The sequence below is a fragment of the Ursus maritimus genome, unplaced genomic scaffold, assembly GCF_017311325.1.
Source record: "Ursus maritimus isolate PB19 unplaced genomic scaffold, ASM1731132v1 scaffold_14, whole genome shotgun sequence".
In the NCBI taxonomy this organism is placed as follows: domain Eukaryota; kingdom Metazoa; phylum Chordata; class Mammalia; order Carnivora; family Ursidae; genus Ursus; species Ursus maritimus.
Genome location: NW_024423786.1, coordinates 32,310,129 through 32,328,320, shown reverse-complemented (window position 1 = coordinate 32,328,320; position 18,192 = coordinate 32,310,129). Strand labels below are relative to the sequence as shown.

The window sequence follows — 18,192 nt, the reverse complement described above, 5'->3', positions numbered from 1 at the left end:
TTGCTTTTATAATGAACATATTTTTGTCAGATGACTTGCAGGGTGCACAGTCAGAAATTGAGGCAAAACAAGAAATTCAGCATCTTCGCAAGGAATTGATTGAAGCCCAGGAACTAGCTAGAGCAAGTAAACAAAAATGCTTTGAACTTCAAGGTGAGATCAAGATTACATTGATTCTTTAGGGGATGTGGAAACAATGTGATATAACTGAGTCCAGAGGCATAGTATCTTGCTCCAGATCCACAACTTTATTAACTATGTGATCTTGGGACATTCACTTACCCTCTCGGAACATAGGTTTCAGATCAGTAAAGCGGGGAGAGTTACAGTTGCTCTGCTTCCGTCACGTTGTTGATGTGAGTGAAGATTAAGAAGGACCTGTACCAATGAAAGATCTTAACAGTTAATTACATATTAGAAGAGGAAGGAAAAAACAACATATTTCAATTTCTAAGTTTTATTTACACTTAGTGTTGGCTCCTCAGTAGAAGATGAGGGAAATTTATATTCCCTGTGATTTTATAGTGTTTTCTTCAGTAAATGGGAACAACCAGGCAAGGTAAAGGTATAGAATCTTGCAGTTTCCCAACCACTTTCTTTTCTAGTTGTTTATTTATCCATAGTGTCACAGGCCAGTGGAGTTGGTGGTATTTATTCCCGAGAGCTTACATTTCCATATCATTCACAGTAACTACCTAGTTGCAGTCACTTGGTACCGTAGAAAGTCTTAGAACAAGGAGAAGATAAATAGCCTATGGAGTCCTCATGTTCTCTATGATGACCTTCCTGATCAGGAGGAAGATTCAAATCCCCAGCAGGAACTGGGAACTTTCTGTTAGTTCGCTATGTACTTGGCAGTAAACATGAGTGTTTTAAGTCTGTTTTTAAAATTTAAGCTCAAAATGCTGATTAACAACTATCAAGAATGCTCCTCATGTTAAGAAGAGTACATATAATTTTGGTGATGTAAGGTCTAGAAAACTCTGCTACTCGATTTAATAGATGTATTACTTACTACTGTTTTGTGCTCCTAAAATCTTTAAACTGTCTAACTGCTAATACTGATAATACTTGCTGCTTAGCTTTTGTTTCCTTCAATAATCTTTAGGTGAGAATTTCTTAGAAATTTCCAGCTGCTCAATTCTGAATATTTCCATTAACTCACAAAATTAGATATACTGTGTTTTATTTTTAGCTCTTTTGGAAGAAGAAAGAAAAGCCTATCGAAATCAAGTTGAGGAATCCAGTAAACAAATACAGGTTCTTCAAGGTATGGAACACCACCCCAGGGCTATTTGGGATTATTATTGTTTGTAGTGATTCAAAAGGAATGGAAAGTAAGGGTTTAGAGAGTTCCCATTTTTCTTGTCTTTGGTTTGTCCCTAGAATCTGAGACTATAACTAGGCTCTTGGTGGCCTTTTTGTTTTGTTTTGTTTTGTTCAGTTTTGTTTTGTTTTAAACATGATTCCCTAGCATTCTACTAGTGGATACTGGGAGTGGGAAGAGCATGGGTGAAGACATGGGTTTGGTAAGACTGTCACTCTCTGGGTTATATAGCGAGTTACTACAGAGGGGGTCTTTGGACAGGATATCAATTTGAGCTACTCTGTGCATCAGCACTTTTAGCTTGGTGACATTATTGCTAATGCTCATAACATATTGCATTGAGGGGCACCTGGGTGGCGCAGTCAGCTAAACGTCTGACTCTTGGTTTCAGCTTAGGTCCCGATCTCAGGGTCATGAGTTCAAGCCCCATGTTGGGCTCTGCTCTTGTCACAGAGTCCACTTGAGATTCTTTCTCCCTCCCTCTATCCCTCCCACTTGTTCTCTCTCTCAAATAAATAAAGCTTTAAAAAAAAAAAACATACTTGCATTGCAACAAAAATTATATATCACATGGAATAAAATAATGATCCCTGCAGTGCCTTCATTGGTAAAGGCAGATCTTCATGCCCACCATTTTGCTATCTCTTTGTGTGAACGATCACAGGTTTATTGCAGAAAAGACCAGAAATATCCTTGCTGCTTGCCAAGGGTTTACTTCAAATAACAGTTCTGGTACTGTTAGGCTCGAATTGTGGGAGCCCTAGGGGAGATTTTTCTTTCCCATGCTATTGTAAAATTCCTAAAGCAAAATTAATTTGTCTTCATTGTCAAAGAGAGAAGTAATGGTATTTTAAAATTTTAGTTTGAGATGTAGGGTGAGAAGAAATTAAATAGACAATCTCAGTTCAGAAAAAATGGGGAGTCATTGGATGAGGCGTATGATATTTGCCCTAAAATATCCCAGAGAAAAAGCAGTCTTTGGGTTTTCTTTCTTATTTTTGAGTGGGACATTTGAGTTATTTATGTATTTATTTTTAAGAGAGAGAGAGGGAGGAAAGGAGTGCAAGCAAGCCTAGGAGTGGGAGGGAACGAGGGAAGGGAAGAGAGAGAACATTAAGCAGGCTCCATGCCCCACATGGAGCCCGACACAGGGCTTGTTCTCATGACCCTGGGATCATGACCTGAGCCAAAATCAAGAGTCAGACACTTAACCAACTGAGCCACCCAGCTGCCCCGAGGGACATTTGAGTTATTTTAAAATGTAAGTTTTATTATGGTCAAGTTAGAATTTTTTTTTTTTTTAAGATTTTATTTATTTATTTGACAGAGATAGAGACAGCCAGCGAGAGAGGGAACACAAGCAGGGGGAGTGGGAGAGGAAGAAGCAGGCTCATAGCAGAAGAGCCTGATGTGGGGCTCGATCCCATAATGCCAGGATCACGCCCTGAGCCAAAGGCAGATGCTTAACCACTGTGCCACCCAGGCGCCCCCAAGTTAGAATTTCTGGGGTAGATTGTATGTCTTTTTGAAGAGAAAATTCTTTAAACTCTTATAATTTAATGCCTTTATCCCTTAGCTTATGTAAATCTGATTTCAATCTGTATTTGCATTCTGTAGTGTGTGTGGACAATTTTCCCTAAAGGTTCTATGACATAGAATTGCCTTTTGTCTTAAAGCGGTCTTACCTAGGCATCATTGAGTGCCCTCTAGTGCCAACATGTGTGTTTTATGACTTTATCCACAAGTGCATGGTCCTGTTAATCTCTGGCCATTGTGTCTTCAGATTCTGAATTGTTAACCTCTCAATGCTTCCTGCAAACTGAAAAGGCCTCATATGTTTGAATGCTGATTTATGAAGCAGCCCTCCCTTTTCTCAGCCTTAAATTCTCTTAATTATTTTAATTATCATTCTTTTCTACCTAATGAACTTTTTCTACCTATAGTTTTCTTGTGTTATAGTACCCAAGACTATTTTTCTAGTTCTGAACCAAGTATTTTATACAAATTGTTTCCAGTTTAATCCTTGAGGACACAGGACCAGATCTGTTAAAAATACACCTCTTTGATTAGGCATTATTCATTAATGTTGTCAGTTCATTAATTCAACCAGTAATTCTTGGTTGTTGGCTCTGCTAGTATTGAGGATAGAGTATGCATGAGATGTACAGTACATAAGCAAATATAGAATATGGTGTCCGATAAAAGCAGAGTAATGGGCTAGAGAACGAGAGGGCTATTTTTAGATAAGACATTAGAGAAAGCTTCTTTAAGGAACTGACATTTAAACTGCAAATTGAATCAAGAACATCAAAGGTTTTACTAATGCGTACCATCTGACCAAGCAATTCTATGTCTAGGAATTCACTCTAAGAAAAAAGTCAGGATTGCATTATAAACAGTATTTTTTATAGTAATTAAAAACTGAACAGCCTAAAATGTTTAAAATAAAGGATTAGTCAAAGAAGTCACAGTGTAATTTTTTTGTTATTAAAAGATATTCATCACCAGCAGGATAGAGAACACGATATGTATTACAATCCTGTCCTGTCTTTGCTTTTATACATGTATAAAATGCATATAAAAAATCTAGAAGAATAAATAACAAATGCTAGAAGCAACTTTCACTCTGTGGGAGAAGTAAAAAGATCACTTTGGTTTTTTTACTCTGTGTTTCTGTATTTTGACATTTTCTGCATTAACATGGATTGCTTGAACTGTTTAATCAAAAGCAACAAACAGCTCTGACAGCCTGGGCTGTGCAGTAACTACAATCCCATTTGGGCTGTTCATTTTATTTGTAATTGCTTTGGTCAAAGAGAATGATGGATCAATAAATATACTTTTTGTAGCCCAACTACAGAGGTTACACATCAATATTGAGAATCTCCGGGAGGAGAAGGACAGTGAAATCACAAGCACTCGAGATGAACTGCTTAGTGCCCGAGATGAAATTTTGCTCCTTCATCAAGCAGCAGAAAAGGCTGCCTCTGAGCGGGACACTGACATTGCCTCGTTACAAGAAGAGCTTAAGAAGGTGCGAGCTGAGCTTGAGCGGTGGCGGAAAGCAGCGTCTGAATATGAGAAAGAAATTACGAGTCTGCAAAATAGTTTTCAGCTTCGATGTCAGCAGTGTGAGGACCAGCAGAGAGAGGAAGCAACAAGGCTACAAAGTGAGTGCGCATATTTTACATAAAGCTCTCAACTCTTGACAATGATAACTTTATAACTTGCACAAAATAACCATTTGGGCTATTTTTCTCTGTGATAATAGTTTAGTTGCATAAAGCAATGTTTTTATATGGGACTATAAACATTGTTCAGGTCCGAAAGTTCTACAATAAATTGAAATTTTTTTACAATTTTATATTTCAATATTACTGAAATTATTTGTCTTATAAAAGTGAGGTAGGAAGAAAATATCGAAGTTCAAGGTGATGGCACTTACCTGAGATATAGATGCAAAATAAACAGGAACCAAAGAATAGCCATGTAAAATTTTACTACATGTTTTTAAGGGGGGGCAAGTATGTTTTTCTCTGAAATATTTCCCTTATCCTTTGAATTATTATAGAAGTTATGTTCCTATATTAATGAATATGTTTTGGGACTATTTTAGGTGAACTAGAGAAGTTGAGAAAGGAATGGAATGTATTGGAAACCGAATGCCATTCTCTAAAAAAGGAAAATGTTTTGTTATCATCAGAACTGCAGCGGCAAGAAAAAGAATTGCACAAGTATGCAAGAACTCTTTTAGCTTCAAAATATTTCTTTATCTTAAATTTTCATCTAAATTAAATTTAAATTTGATACTTAAATACCTTTTTGGAGCAAAATGTTCATCCAGACTCTTTTTGGCTATTTGACAGGTTAAGCACACTAACTGAATACTTCAGCAGGTTTTTGTTTTGGTTTTTTTTTTAACTTCCACCATCATCCTACGTGTCCTTTCCTTTTGGTGTACTCCAGGAATATACATTCGTGGACTACAGCTCCCCACCTCCCACCAAGGCCCTAAACAAACAAACAGCAAAGATCTATACTTATGATTAAATTTGTCCTATAAACTAAATGATAAAAATTTCAAATGTAAGTTGTTTTTCTTTCACGCCAGTGATTCCTTCTGCTGGTAAGGGTAATCAGGAGATGACTATAATAAAGAATTTATACCACTGAAAGATACAGATTCAGCTTTTGAATTTCACAGAGTTATACAAAGAGTAATAATATATAAAATCAAGAACTCTCCAAAACCAGTTATATCTTTCTCATATCCAGTACCTTACAAGCAAACCAATGAATGCAATAAATTTATGCCACCAAATTTAGTGGAGTCCTGTTTTCCCATCAACATTTGTTGTATAGTTTAAAATTGATTTTTTTCCTTAAAAATTTGATCCATTCCATATTTTTATTTGAACACTATTTATGTTCTAATTCAGAATATAGAAATAGTACGTGTTTATTATTTAGGCAACTCTTAATTAATCCATTTCCCTCACCACAGTACACCAGAAATGGGACTCTTTACTGTCTCGTTAGCCTGTGTTTATACTCCTAAAGAGCATCAGGGTTAGCAGAAGCTCAGTGATCAACGTCAAGGTCAGTTCCCATAAAAACAAGCTTTAGGAGAAAACAAAGAAAGGACTAGATACATCAGAAAATAGTAAGCCTCATTACCTGCTTATAAGCAATAAAAATTGTAATAGACTATCCATCTTTAAAAATCAAGAACTAGTTGAAGGAACAAGGTGTGCTGACTTATTCTCTAAGATACTTTCTTACAATACCATGTTTTAATAGTATCTGTTGTGTCCTGTCTTTTCAGTCTTTTCATACATTTATTTATATTACTTTTTAAATGTTTAGAGATAATTAGTAACAAGAAGTAAACATGTTTATAACATGGAAAATTCTGTAAAAAGAATTCCAAAATCTGATTAGGACACAACTGTATACACATGTGAGTGTATATGTACCAACTGATTATGTTGACAGCACATTTGGGCAATTGTTTGGTTTAAAATGAGTGTAAGATGATGTAGACATTCAAATTCTTCATATTTGGAATCTTAGGGAATCCGTTTAGTTTGATGTTCTATTAAGCAAGAAATAGTGTTCTTTGATTACTAGTATTGATTATCTTAAATTATTCCTGCCTTGGGATTATTGATATTTTAAAGATTTAAACTTGATCCTTCTTTTTTGAGATGTAATTAACTAGAATCTGGCAAGTTGTTAAATGCTATTTTTTAAATCACTTCAGATTTTTTGAAGTGTTGCAAAGCAGCAAACGCCTTATAACTTAGAAGCATACAGTTTTAAAATATTAGGTCCCAGAAGGGTGGAATATATTATATCATTAGTCAGAGTTGTCTGCCTAAACTCACATAAACTATTTACGACAAATTCTGTTTCCTAAACTTTTCTGGTTTAGTGGCACTCTAACTTTATTTGGCAAGCCTCCTCAGCATTTAAGTAGTATTTAGTAGTTAGTCTTTCTTTACAGAGTCTTCTATACCACTTAGTTCTTAGCTATATTGGGCTGACATCACACTCACCCCTCAAGAATTTGCCTGCCATACAATCAGAATGGATTTATACTCCATAGTTCCTTCGTTAACAGTATTGAGTCTGAGTCTTATGATCCATTCTGAGAAGCATAAAACTGTCATCTTGAAAACTTTATTCTCCTTTAGCTATTTCTGTTGTGGATGGGAGCCACATCCTTTCAAACAGCTACACTATGTAGGTCTTTTGTTTTTTGTTGTTTGTGATATAGAAGGAATTGAACAAAGAATTTCTATTCCTGCCTATCAAGCTGTTTTCCTAGTGTGTAAATTGGATTTTTTTACATCAAGTCACAAAAGTAATTATAGAATTTAAGCCAGAGAACAGCCTCAAATTATTGAGTTCAGTCTTCTTATTTGACAGTGGAGGGCACTGAGACTCTCCTTGTGTTATTTGTGTCTGTGTAACATGGTGCCTAGCACAGAGTTCAGGAAATGCTTCCTCAGAGAAGGAAACTGCACCAGTTAAGTGACTTGCTCAGCTGGGCTCTAGAACCCCGCCTCCTGGTTCTTTGTGTCATGCTTTTCCCCCAATTTGGTGTTTTCATTCGAGTAGGTTTATCTTTACTTGAGCCACCAGTGGCTCCTAAGCTTTAAGTTTTTGTCCCCCATCCTATTTGTCAAGTACTTAAATAAGAAAATAGTTGAAATATGTGCTGATTTCCTAGGGAAGCCCCACACTGAATCTTTTTATGAAACAATTAATATAATGTGATGTAACAAAATATACAGTTAGTCACCTCCTACTTCCACTTTTAAGATTTCAGCCTCTGTGCATATTTCAATCTGAAAATAGAACACAGCTTTAAACAAGCAATTTTTTTAGTATTTTAATGCTTTTTATGTATTGAACATATCCTGTTCTCTTTTATATGTTTTTCATCCTCTGAAATTTCCTCCATCCCTCCTAGTGAAATGTATGAGAAATTGGACTTCCTGCTATATCTAATTTCTATATAAATTGAATAACTATCAATATTTATGTTGCAGTTCTCAGAAGCAGAGTTTAGAGCTTACCAGTGATCTCAGCATCCTTCAGATGACTAGGAAACAGCTTGAGAATCAAGTGGGATCCTTGAAAGAACAGCATCTTCGGGATTCAGCTGATTTAAAAACTCTTCTCAGTAAGGCTGAAAACCAAGCAAAGGATGTACAGAAAGAGGTAAAGCGAAAAGACATCATGAGCCCAATTATGGTTGGACTTAAAGCCAAAAGCAAATCAGATATTCATGCTAGTTAGAAATAAAGAGAAGCAGGAGTCACATTACCCGTCACAAAGTTGATACTTGGAGCATCTCTGCTTGGTGATTTCTAGCTGTGTATCATGGTCCATACATAGAGAATGCATCAGTAGGGTTTGGTCTCAAAAATATAAATATACAAAATTATATTAAAATTTTTTCTCTACCAGTTAGTTGACCTATATGAGAAGCCCTTTGTATACCAGATTACTCAATTCATTGTTTATCTTTCAAAGACAGTATCATATTTAACTTAGAATACTTTTGGAAAGCAAGGTGGGGCCACACCATAATGCTGTCTAAAGCCCTCAGTGACACTGACCTGAAAGTTATGTAAAATTCACCTCATAGCCAGCCAGCCAAACACATGTTCTGTGACCTTTTACTTTCTTCTCCTGCACTCCCACCTCTTTTCCCCCTTCTTCTCCCCTTCTTCACAAATATGCATGCTCATTTTTCATGTCATTTTGCTTAAAACCTTGACTTGGGTGGCTTTAAAAAAAAAATCATGTTAAAAATGGTGAGGGCTGATTTCGGAGTAGAGACCCCACCCAGCCTCTTTCTGAGCAAAAACTTGAAGTTGACAGCAGGGCAAGGAGAGCTGCATTCAGTCCTGCCACCTTATCCTACTCCCTGCATTGAGTCCTGGCCAGCTCAGGGGACAGAGAAGGCTGGTGCACCTTGACCTTCTGGTCAGGGCCCATCTCAGTTGTAGACTCTCCTAAATGAAGGGTTCGTTATTCATAGAAGGAAGTTGAAGACAACTCTTTGTCTTTAATAACAAATTTCTCTAAAATTGTTTTTAGAAAATCTGTTCAATCAATGCAGTTTTTCTTTGCACTTCCCTTTCCCTTGTAGTATCCTCAAAGTGGACATGATTATTCTTCTGTCTTCATGTTTGTTCTTAAAGAAAAAAAAACCTGTAACATTTTTTATTTACATGTGGCCATATTGATTTTGTAATATGTTCGTTTTTGTCTTCTTGCTAAGGATATGTGTTCTGGGAGCAATCTCATTTTACTTATTTGGAACACAAATTTTGTGCCAAAGTAAATATCCTAGTATTTAATACTGTAAGCACTTTGTGTCCTTCCAGTCCATATGCCATAATTCTTTCAAAATCTGGGAAGAATGCTGTGGTTGGAAGATGATTCTGTTGTATGTTACTCTGAATGCATTGGCCGTTTTGTTGCATTATTTGTTTGCCTGTTTTTGGTCACTGAACAATCAGTGAGAAATGCTTTAACTGCTTCCACAAATGGCAGTGGCATGTTGTCACAGCATCTAAATTGTTGATAGCTTCGGATTGCATTAAATGCAGCACATTTAAAAATATGTGTGAACTTGTCAATATGTTTCTTTTCTATTTTCTTGTTCAGTGTTTTCCATTGTGAAATGATGTGTAGTCATCACACTCCTTTGTAATGTAAAATTGCTTCTCTTTCTGTTTGTCCTGATGTCAACTATTGGATACTAGTCTGTAACTAAAATGTTCTCTAATGAGGTTCTTATATCTGTGTAATCCACTGCAAATGAATTACTACCTTTTATTAATGCACATATATTCTCTTTCAACATTTCCCTTTTGTTCTCCTTTCTCTCATAGAATCATGCTTAATGTGCACAGTATCATGTATCTTCAGCACTGTAACAGGCTAAACTATTACAAGCTAAGCAAGCCAGATATGATTATTTTTATGAAGAAGAACCAAAGGTGTTGGTAATATTGTGTGGTATTTTCCTCTTAATCAGAACTGAGCTCCTTTCTCACCTTCAAGTTAGAAAGCAAGAGGGAGCAAAAATGCTATCCAAGCCAGGTGTGAAACTAAGGCTGCAGAAGGTGACCTTTTGTTCCAACAATTAAATTTTATATGTATGGCAACTTGTATTTGAACATTTAACCAAAAAAAAAAAGTACATGAGAAAGTAAATTTTAATCCTCAAGTATTAAGAGAAAAATAATGGTATATCATCTTTATATCTGACTTAAGAAAAGCATCTTTATACTTTAGTAGGGATATCTATAGTTTAAAAATTCATAAAACGTTGAGTACACAAGTCCATGGTGCAAAGACTGACTCAGGAAAGTTGTCTGGCTTCACCACCTTGCTCTGGGGCCAGAACCCCTCCCACCCTGCTCACATGCTGAAGGTAAACAGTAGGCTCTTCCTGACTGAGCTGCTTTCCTGTCACTCTGCCTCACAGCCCCTGGAATGGAGAAATGATTAAGTGCTTCGGTGTAAAGGGCAGGCTGGATGTAAGAATAGTGGAAAAGGAAAGTAAAGGAGAATTTAGGTCAGCAAAGCAGTTTTCACTTATCCTTTATTAGTCACTGTTAAGAATCAGATCATTGAGAATTGATTATGTTCTAAGAGACTAGTCTAGGTACACTGGATTTGCTTTGGCAGCCTGCCGGCAACCTTCTGCCTTGTGGAAGGAAGTCCACAGACCCCACAAAAAAAGCTGTCATAAAGTCCAGGAATCTTATTCTGTAGTTCATTGTCTGGCATACTACCTGGACTTGTTCTGGAAACACTGTTAGGTAACAGGGAGTTCCTTTCACATTTTACCTCCCTCTCTATACCCGTATCTTTCTTTCCACTTACTGGTGATCTCTCTGCTGACTCGAGAGATCTCCCCACCCCCACCTCTTCTGATTAATGTTTTTATACATTTACATCCTGCTTAGTATTTCTCTTTGGAGTACATAATGATGAGCTCCTAATTAATCACTCCAGAGTATTTGCATTATTCAGAAGCACCACGTAAAGGTGTCCTTTATTGAGAAATTTCTAGGAGATAGGTGGAAAGAGGAGAAACCTTTGAAGTATGCTGGTCCCATGGTGTATGCATATTATTCCCAGCCCTTGTCTTTCTTTCTTCCTTCTAAAACCTTTAGAGATGGCAGAATGGAGGCTGAGACAGAGGCATAACCAGCGGTAGAACAGTTTTTGCTCTTTGACTGGGAGCCCAGCTTGCATGTAAGATGCAGTATCTAGAAGCAGAACCAGTCAGAATTCCTGCCTCCTGGGCACTTAGAGGCAAGCCATACTATGTCTTGCATGACCTCACCTGTATTCAGAGGAGAGCTTGTCTGTCTGAATGTCAAATTATGAACATTTTTCAATGAACAATTTTTCAGAACAGAAAGTGGCATGTTTCACTCTAGAAAAATATTTATCAGGAACAGATTTGTAAAAGTTATTTACTGATGCTTATAAGTTTTAGGTCGAAAAATAGAAATGTCCCAATCATAGTGGTTAGTACTTTAGATATATTTCTTTACATCATTTGCCTAGAAGTTCATTTTTCCAGAACACTTTACTACCCAGTGATGCCTGTGTGAAGGAAAGCCTGATGGGAGTTAGTACTTCTTACTTCAGGACGAAAATAGCTTGGCTGACATTGGTTACCAGGATATAAACTCAGACTTCCTAACATTGCCATTTAATTAGCCTACAGAGTTTTTCTGCACTTGCTTTTCTTTTGCTCGTTTTGAAAATTATTTTATTTTTCCTCTAACTCACTCAATGGAAAGAGTGACCCTTTATATTAGAAACAGATGACACAATGGTGATTTCTCTTATTTTTTTTTTAAACTCCAGGGCCAGAAAGTTCTTACATAGACTAAAGTTAACATTAAAGACTTCCTATTATTAGTGCAAATGATTCTTATCCTCCTGAAAACAAAAAGGCTTGACTCTGGTGTTGCAGGTGGCTAATAAGGTCTGGTATTTAGCCTGACTAGAACCATAACTTCATACCCATTTTAAGTTGAGTCTGCACACTCTTTTTTCTTTGCCTTTAGTATGAAAAGACACAGACTGTACTCTCAGAACTGAAGTTGAAGTTTGAAATGACTGAGCAGGAAAAACAATCAATCACAGATGAGCTCAAACAATGTAAAGACAACCTGAAGCTGCTCCGAGAGAAAGGAAATAATGTAAGTGTTTGCAAACTTGGCTTAGCTTTGACTGAGAGGCAGGTGAGAGCCCTGAAATGGATTTTTCAGAGGATTTTATTACTAATTTGAGAAATTAAGGCCTGTAGTACATGAACTAAGCTTTTCATTATGAAATTCCATGATGGAATCATTGTGCTGTCAAATCTTTGAGTAAGAATTTGCCCCTTTGGGGCGCCTGGGTGGCACAGCGGTTAAGCGTCTGCCTTCAGCTCAGGGCGTGATCCCGGCGTTCTGGGATCGAGCCCCACATCAGGCTCCTCCGCTATGAGCCTGCTTCTTCCTCTCCCACTCCCCCTGCTTGTGTTCCCTCTCTCGCTGGCTGTCTCTATCTCTGTCAAATAAATAAATAAAATCTTAAAAAAAAAAAAAAAAAGAATTTGCCCCTTTAACCTGTATCCCTAGAAGAGCCTGAGGACTGCCTGGAGGAAGAGCCTTGTTTGCAAGAAAATAATTTACCTAAGAACTGTCAGATTTTCCCAGATGAATCTGAAGTTCTGTCACCAAGCCATCATCTGGCACTTCATTTCTCCTGCTGAGAAATGAAGCACTGTACCACCAGGGACCCACCTAAGAAAGAGTAGTACATGTTGACTCCTTAGCATCAAAAAATGGAAACTTAATAATGGTTTTCATTTTATACTAATAATGTTCTCACTAAGGCATATTCCTAAAAAGTTTAGTTATCTTTTTGACCTCCTATAAATATTAGGGAATATTTGTTGAGTTTTTGTAGGGCTGTGTGTGTGTGTGTGTGTGTGTGTGTGTGTGTGTGAAATTGGAACATTTTTATATAAATTGAGTTTACTATTAGTTTGTTTTTCATTTACTAGAAAGGCAGATGGTCTTTAAAAAGATGTTATACTAAATAAATGTTGTGTTCTACGTTTCGGTTATCATTGCCTTTGTGGGCCCTAACTGATGGCTGTTCAGTGTAGTTGGTTGTGCTCTGACTTATTTCAAATCCCTGTCATGGCTTGGACACTGCAGTGGTATAAGCCACACACTTCCTACAGAGGAGAGCACTCTGCTTAACTTTGCCACACAAGTACAAAAGAGTGATGTTGCATGGCCGTCCGATTACACAGTTGCACACAGAATGCTCATGAGTTGTGTCCAACTGTCCTTTGCTAAAGAAAGTCTTAGTTTTTTAGAAAATGGAGGCTTGTTGTTTAGGTGGAAGCCCTTCAGAAGTTGATAATTTGGGTATGGAGCCTTTATGCTAAGCAAAATTGATTGCATTTATTTTGAAAATGTAGATTATGGAACTCTTCCGAAGTCAGATCATAATGGTTTGGTTACTTCTCTCTTTTGTGTTAATTCATATCTTTCTGAGTATGGAATTTCAGTCCACCTTCTATTAAATTAACCTGTGAAGACATCTAGCATAATCAGAATGGATCCCTCTGTACTATTTAGAGCCTTTCAAAAGTAACCTGGCTATTATTATTTATAGTTATACCAATAATTTGCCTTAAAGGTGAATTTCCTTTTTCAATGGTATTAGACTTAAGGTACTAAATTTTTCTCTGTAATAAAACTCATTGTAGTAACTCCTTCCAATTTTAAAAATTAATTATATTCTGGTAACATAACTGAAAGCCCTGAGACTCAGCTGCCTGTCTTTATATATCAGATGTTTATCACACATTGTGTTGGATCTCTTGCTTGGTTTAGGAAGCATGTATCACAAGGTATTTTATTTTTAAGCTTGAAAGCAATACCATCTCAGGCAAGAGAATTTGGGTTTAAAAAAAGGTTTTTCAGTGGAGGGGTAAAATAAACTTTAGTCATTTCCAAGGGAAGACATTATCAAATAATGGATTCCAGCTATGGAACAAAAATCATGTAAGGTCCAGCAGAGCATCAGTTGGTGAAGTGTTGCCATTGCTCTGTCTTAAAGTGCTACGTTTCATTAGGGTCCCAGGGACACCCACATCATCCACTGCCTCCAGCTATTCCTTTTAAACTGGTAGTTACATACCACAGTCCCATCATTCTGGATTGTATTAGATGTCTTTAAAATGTTTGAATCAGTGCAAAACCTGAGTGCTATTACTTCTCTTACTTCAGTCTTCCTACCCTCCTTCCCACCCCCCTGGGATCTAAATCATCTTACCTGATTTTTTTTTATAGCATAAAATGATTTTAATATCCCTTCCCTTCTTTAGCCTTCCATATTACAACCCGTCCCAGCCGTATTCATCGGCCTATTCCTGGCTTTCCTGTTTTGGTGTTTCGGTCCATTGTGGTAGAGAAAGGTACAAGCACTACTGTTGAGTCCTTGTCTGTTTGTCCCCGTCACCTGTTTGTGCCATATTTGTAATATAGTGCATGGCAAAACCACACAGGTATTTTGTTACCTGAAGCAAACCCTTCATTTAGTATGCCATGTCTTGTGTCATACGAATGAATTGAACAATCAACTAATCACATAACATTTTGTCTTGTTTCCTTTGTAGTACTTCTAACCATGAATTAATTCCAACCTAACCAGTTGTTAATGAGCTGCCTTTAACTGAGTCTTTGTCTTTAGCAAACTGGAGTAAACTAAGAGTTGCTGCAATATTAGTACCCCTTCCCAGTTACATGTTTAATCAGATTTGAATGAGAAATGAAGCGTTTGCCTCTTTGAAGTTTTCAGCCAGCTTTCTTCCCCTCCTCCTCTCCGTCTTCTTTTCCATAGTGTAGAGTTTCTTCCTTTCAACCCTTTGCCTATATTTACACTGTGGCTATGAAGATGAAAAAGGATGAGATTAGCATAATGGGCCAGGCCATTGGCTCACAATCTCAACCCCAACGTGCATTTACTTATGAGTGTATAAACCTATCCCATATCTCTCTGAGCCTTGATCTGCAACATCAGAATTATCTCTTTAAAAGCCAGCTTTCTCAATAAGACTCTCAGAACACTAGTGAAAATAAAGCTATCAGCCAGAGCAGGTTGATTTTATAAGGCCCTCTGAAAGTTAACAGGGACTCGCCCACCCATGCTTGCCTGTAACAGGCATGTGTGTTAGTAGAACATATGAGATAATCACATTGACATTACTACATTGGACATGGTCTTTACCACAATTATCAAAGAGGCAGGGTCCTAATAGTACTTCCCTATCTTGAGCCCCATCTGATCTTGTCTTCTGTGGTTTCACATTAGAGGATCAAAGCTTAGACCATTTTCTTTCTGTCACCTTACTCCCCAGCTCCTTGTGCAAAACTACCCCAACATACAAATCTGGTTTTCATCAAGAAATAAATATCTTAGGCAGACATGTATTCCAGGCATCCGTGTACATCATTTAGTTGTATAGATACTGGAGTAAGTAAAGCAGGCTGAGCCCACAGGGTTTCTTAGAAGTCACTATTAGGTTTCAGCTGTAACAAAATTGAAAACTACCCAAGACTTTCCTGAGCTGTATCAGGCTTCCACACCACTGTCCTCTAAAAGCGTTCCTGTTGTTAATGGCTCTCCTCACACCTGCACTCTCGAACCTTTTTTCCTTTTCTTTTTAAAATGTATTCTAATGCAAAGATCAGGTTTTTCTAATATTCTGTTAAGTATTCAGGACTCTCTGGAACCAAGGGGTTAATAGGTATGAAAAGAGAGGGAAGAATGTGATATTGACTCTTGGTTTCTTTCCACACAGAAACCCTGGCCCTGGATGCCCATGTTGGCTGCCCTGGTTGCGGTGACAGCCATCGTGCTGTACGTGCCAGGTCTGGCCAGAGCTTCTCCATGAGAGCGTTTCTTGAGTCCGTACACCGTCCTCCCTTTAGAAGCTGGCATCACACTCATGCTGGGGACAAACAGAACCATTTTCTTCCTTTTTACCTCTTAAGACAGCAGAAGTGCAAGAATACAGCTGTAGGGTCATTGCTTTAAATTATATAAAATGTATCTATCTATAAAGAGGATATAAAATTGTGACTTTATTCTACTGTAAGCAATAATTTGCTTGCAATTTTTCATGTAATTTTTAAATTAGTATGTTGAGATTCTGAATATTATGGTGGCCTAAAGTAGGCTTCTTGGTACACCAAATTATTTATAACATTAAATTTGTGGGTATTTTACTCTGAATTCTAATGGCCAGATAATTCATTTTTCTGATTCGATAACTACCCAAACCAAACAACCAATACATACATGGGAAGAGAGGCCCTGTGTGCTCAGTGCCTATCAGTTTGAAATATATACACATATATATATATTTTTTACATATTTACGCCATTTTTACTTGTTATAAAACCACTGAGCTATTGGGAACAAGACTTAGAGACAACTATTTGCGTGGATTTTCTTTCTTTCTTTCTTTCTTTCTTTCTTTCTTTCTTTCTTTCTTTCTTACTTTCTTTTTTAAGGAGAAATACACTTGGAAAATATTCTGTTCTAGTGATAATTTGGGGAATATGTGCACGCTTGTTCAGCCTTAATGTGACTTGACGATGTGGAGGACATCAACTTTGAAAAACTTTCCATGAGAGTGTGTATTTTCTTGAGCAAACTGAAGTATTTCTGGGAGCAAAAACAGTAATTCTACAATTTCAGTGCAGTAAACCAAACTGTTGAGTCAATTGGAATGTAATTTATTAAACCTCATGTATTTAAAGAGATATTTTCTTTAAAAGCCAAGTTACTTTCTCATATACAGCATTTTAGGAAGCATGATTTTTTTTTTCTATCATCTCTTCCTCCAAGCATGTTTAATTGAAGAAAGAATTAATATCTCTTTAGATAAGCTTTTACTGACTTAATTTGGTTATGGTATTTCAAAGCTAATTCATGTTCAAGGTGAGCTGTTGTTACCTACCAACAGATTTCCTGGTTGGGTATGCAAATGGTTATTTTCTTTTTACTGTTGTTAATTGGGACGTTCTGTTTATGAGAAGCATTATTCCCAAGATTAATAGTGTTCCATGCACAGTGAAGCACCTAAACACTGCTTGATGTTATCAATTTAAAACACAGAAGTGAAAGTTTAGCTATGGTTTTGTGCGGCACCACAGTTATGTCAATAAAATTTATTTAGGTCATAGAATATCCTAAAGAATCACATAGTTAAATTTTTCAGTCAATGGAGACTGGGAGGGAATGTCAGTGAGTTGGCTTGAATGTTCTGTGGCAATCCACAGGCCTAGCCAAATGTTGAAATAGAAGTTTAGAATATAATTTGCCTTGTGATGTTTGGCAGTCATTGTTTATACTTTAAAGGTTATATTTTAAGCTATTTGGGATTTGCTGTTGGGAGGATCACTAGATTTATGGAGGAATTAGTCACAAATGACTTGTAGAAAATGCTGTCATATAGTTCATTTCATCATTTTCTGTTGCAGGAAGCCACTCCACCACAGAATGCTAATATGCCAGTGGTACCCAGTACCTCTTGTATATAGGTTATTGCAAATATTGTTCTGAAATGCTTAACTTCAGAATTACATTTTTTAAAGTAAATAATTGTTTTAAATCTATTTTGTAAAGATATAAAGTACAATAGAATTTCTGGAGTACAGATTAAACTATTTGCACTAACACACGTGATGTGCATGATTTAATAAAATAACTTTACTCCCCTATGCATTTTCGAGTTGGATATCATTGAAATTCTTAGTGTGGACTCTACTGTTAGATTGTTAATAATCTTTTCTTGAAATGACTCTTAATGCAATATTATATATATTTGGTGTTCTTCAGGGTTTAAAAGAAAACACTGAGCTGTTTCCTTCAAGTTTTATTAGCCTTTTATTTAACTTACTACTCTAATTTTTCCCCCTTTTATGATGGTTATTGTTAAAACGTGACTCACTTGCCAGACAAGTCTCTTTAAATGTAAAGTCTAGTATCAATATTTACTTTATTCAAATTGAATTAATGGGTTTTTGTAGTTAACTGCAAGTTTTTCTTAATATAAATGAGCCTATTCATAAGCAATACCTCCAGTTTCTTCAGTTCACTTCCAGGTTGAATAAAGAGTAGGATTATTCACTGGTGGTGATAGTCATTAAGAAATTTTAATCACAGTAGTTAAGATTGAACAACCCTATAATGATGCATTTAAGAATTACCCAGAGGTGCTACATGGCCGGCTCAGAAAAGCA

At 36.7% G+C, this 18,192-nt stretch overlaps 1 protein-coding gene across 22 annotated transcripts in view; it reads left to right on the top strand.

Annotated features, from left to right (window-relative positions):
* LOC103674198 (sarcolemma associated protein) overlaps positions 1-17,670 on the top strand; it is a 142,249-nt gene extending 124,579 nt beyond the window's left edge. For 7 of the 22 annotated variants that reach the window (XM_008703080.2, XM_008703075.2, XM_008703077.2 and 4 more), the window contains 7 exons: positions 31-153; positions 1,196-1,270; positions 4,177-4,497; positions 4,944-5,061; positions 7,885-8,056; positions 11,944-12,078; positions 15,744-17,670. In XM_008703080.2, coding sequence (XP_008701302.2) covers positions 31-153; positions 1,196-1,270; positions 4,177-4,497; positions 4,944-5,061; positions 7,885-8,056; positions 11,944-12,078; positions 15,744-15,836 — 1,037 coding nt within the window. In that variant the 3' untranslated portion in view covers positions 15,837-17,670. Of the gene's footprint in view, positions 1-30; positions 154-1,195; positions 1,271-4,176; positions 4,498-4,943; positions 5,062-7,884; positions 8,057-11,943; positions 12,079-14,267; positions 14,358-15,743 lie in introns of all 22 variants that reach the window. The other 15 variants (XM_040628640.1, XM_040628636.1, XM_040628635.1 and 12 more) reach the window with 3 other exon arrangements.
* The last annotated feature ends 522 nt before the right edge of the window (positions 17,671-18,192 follow it).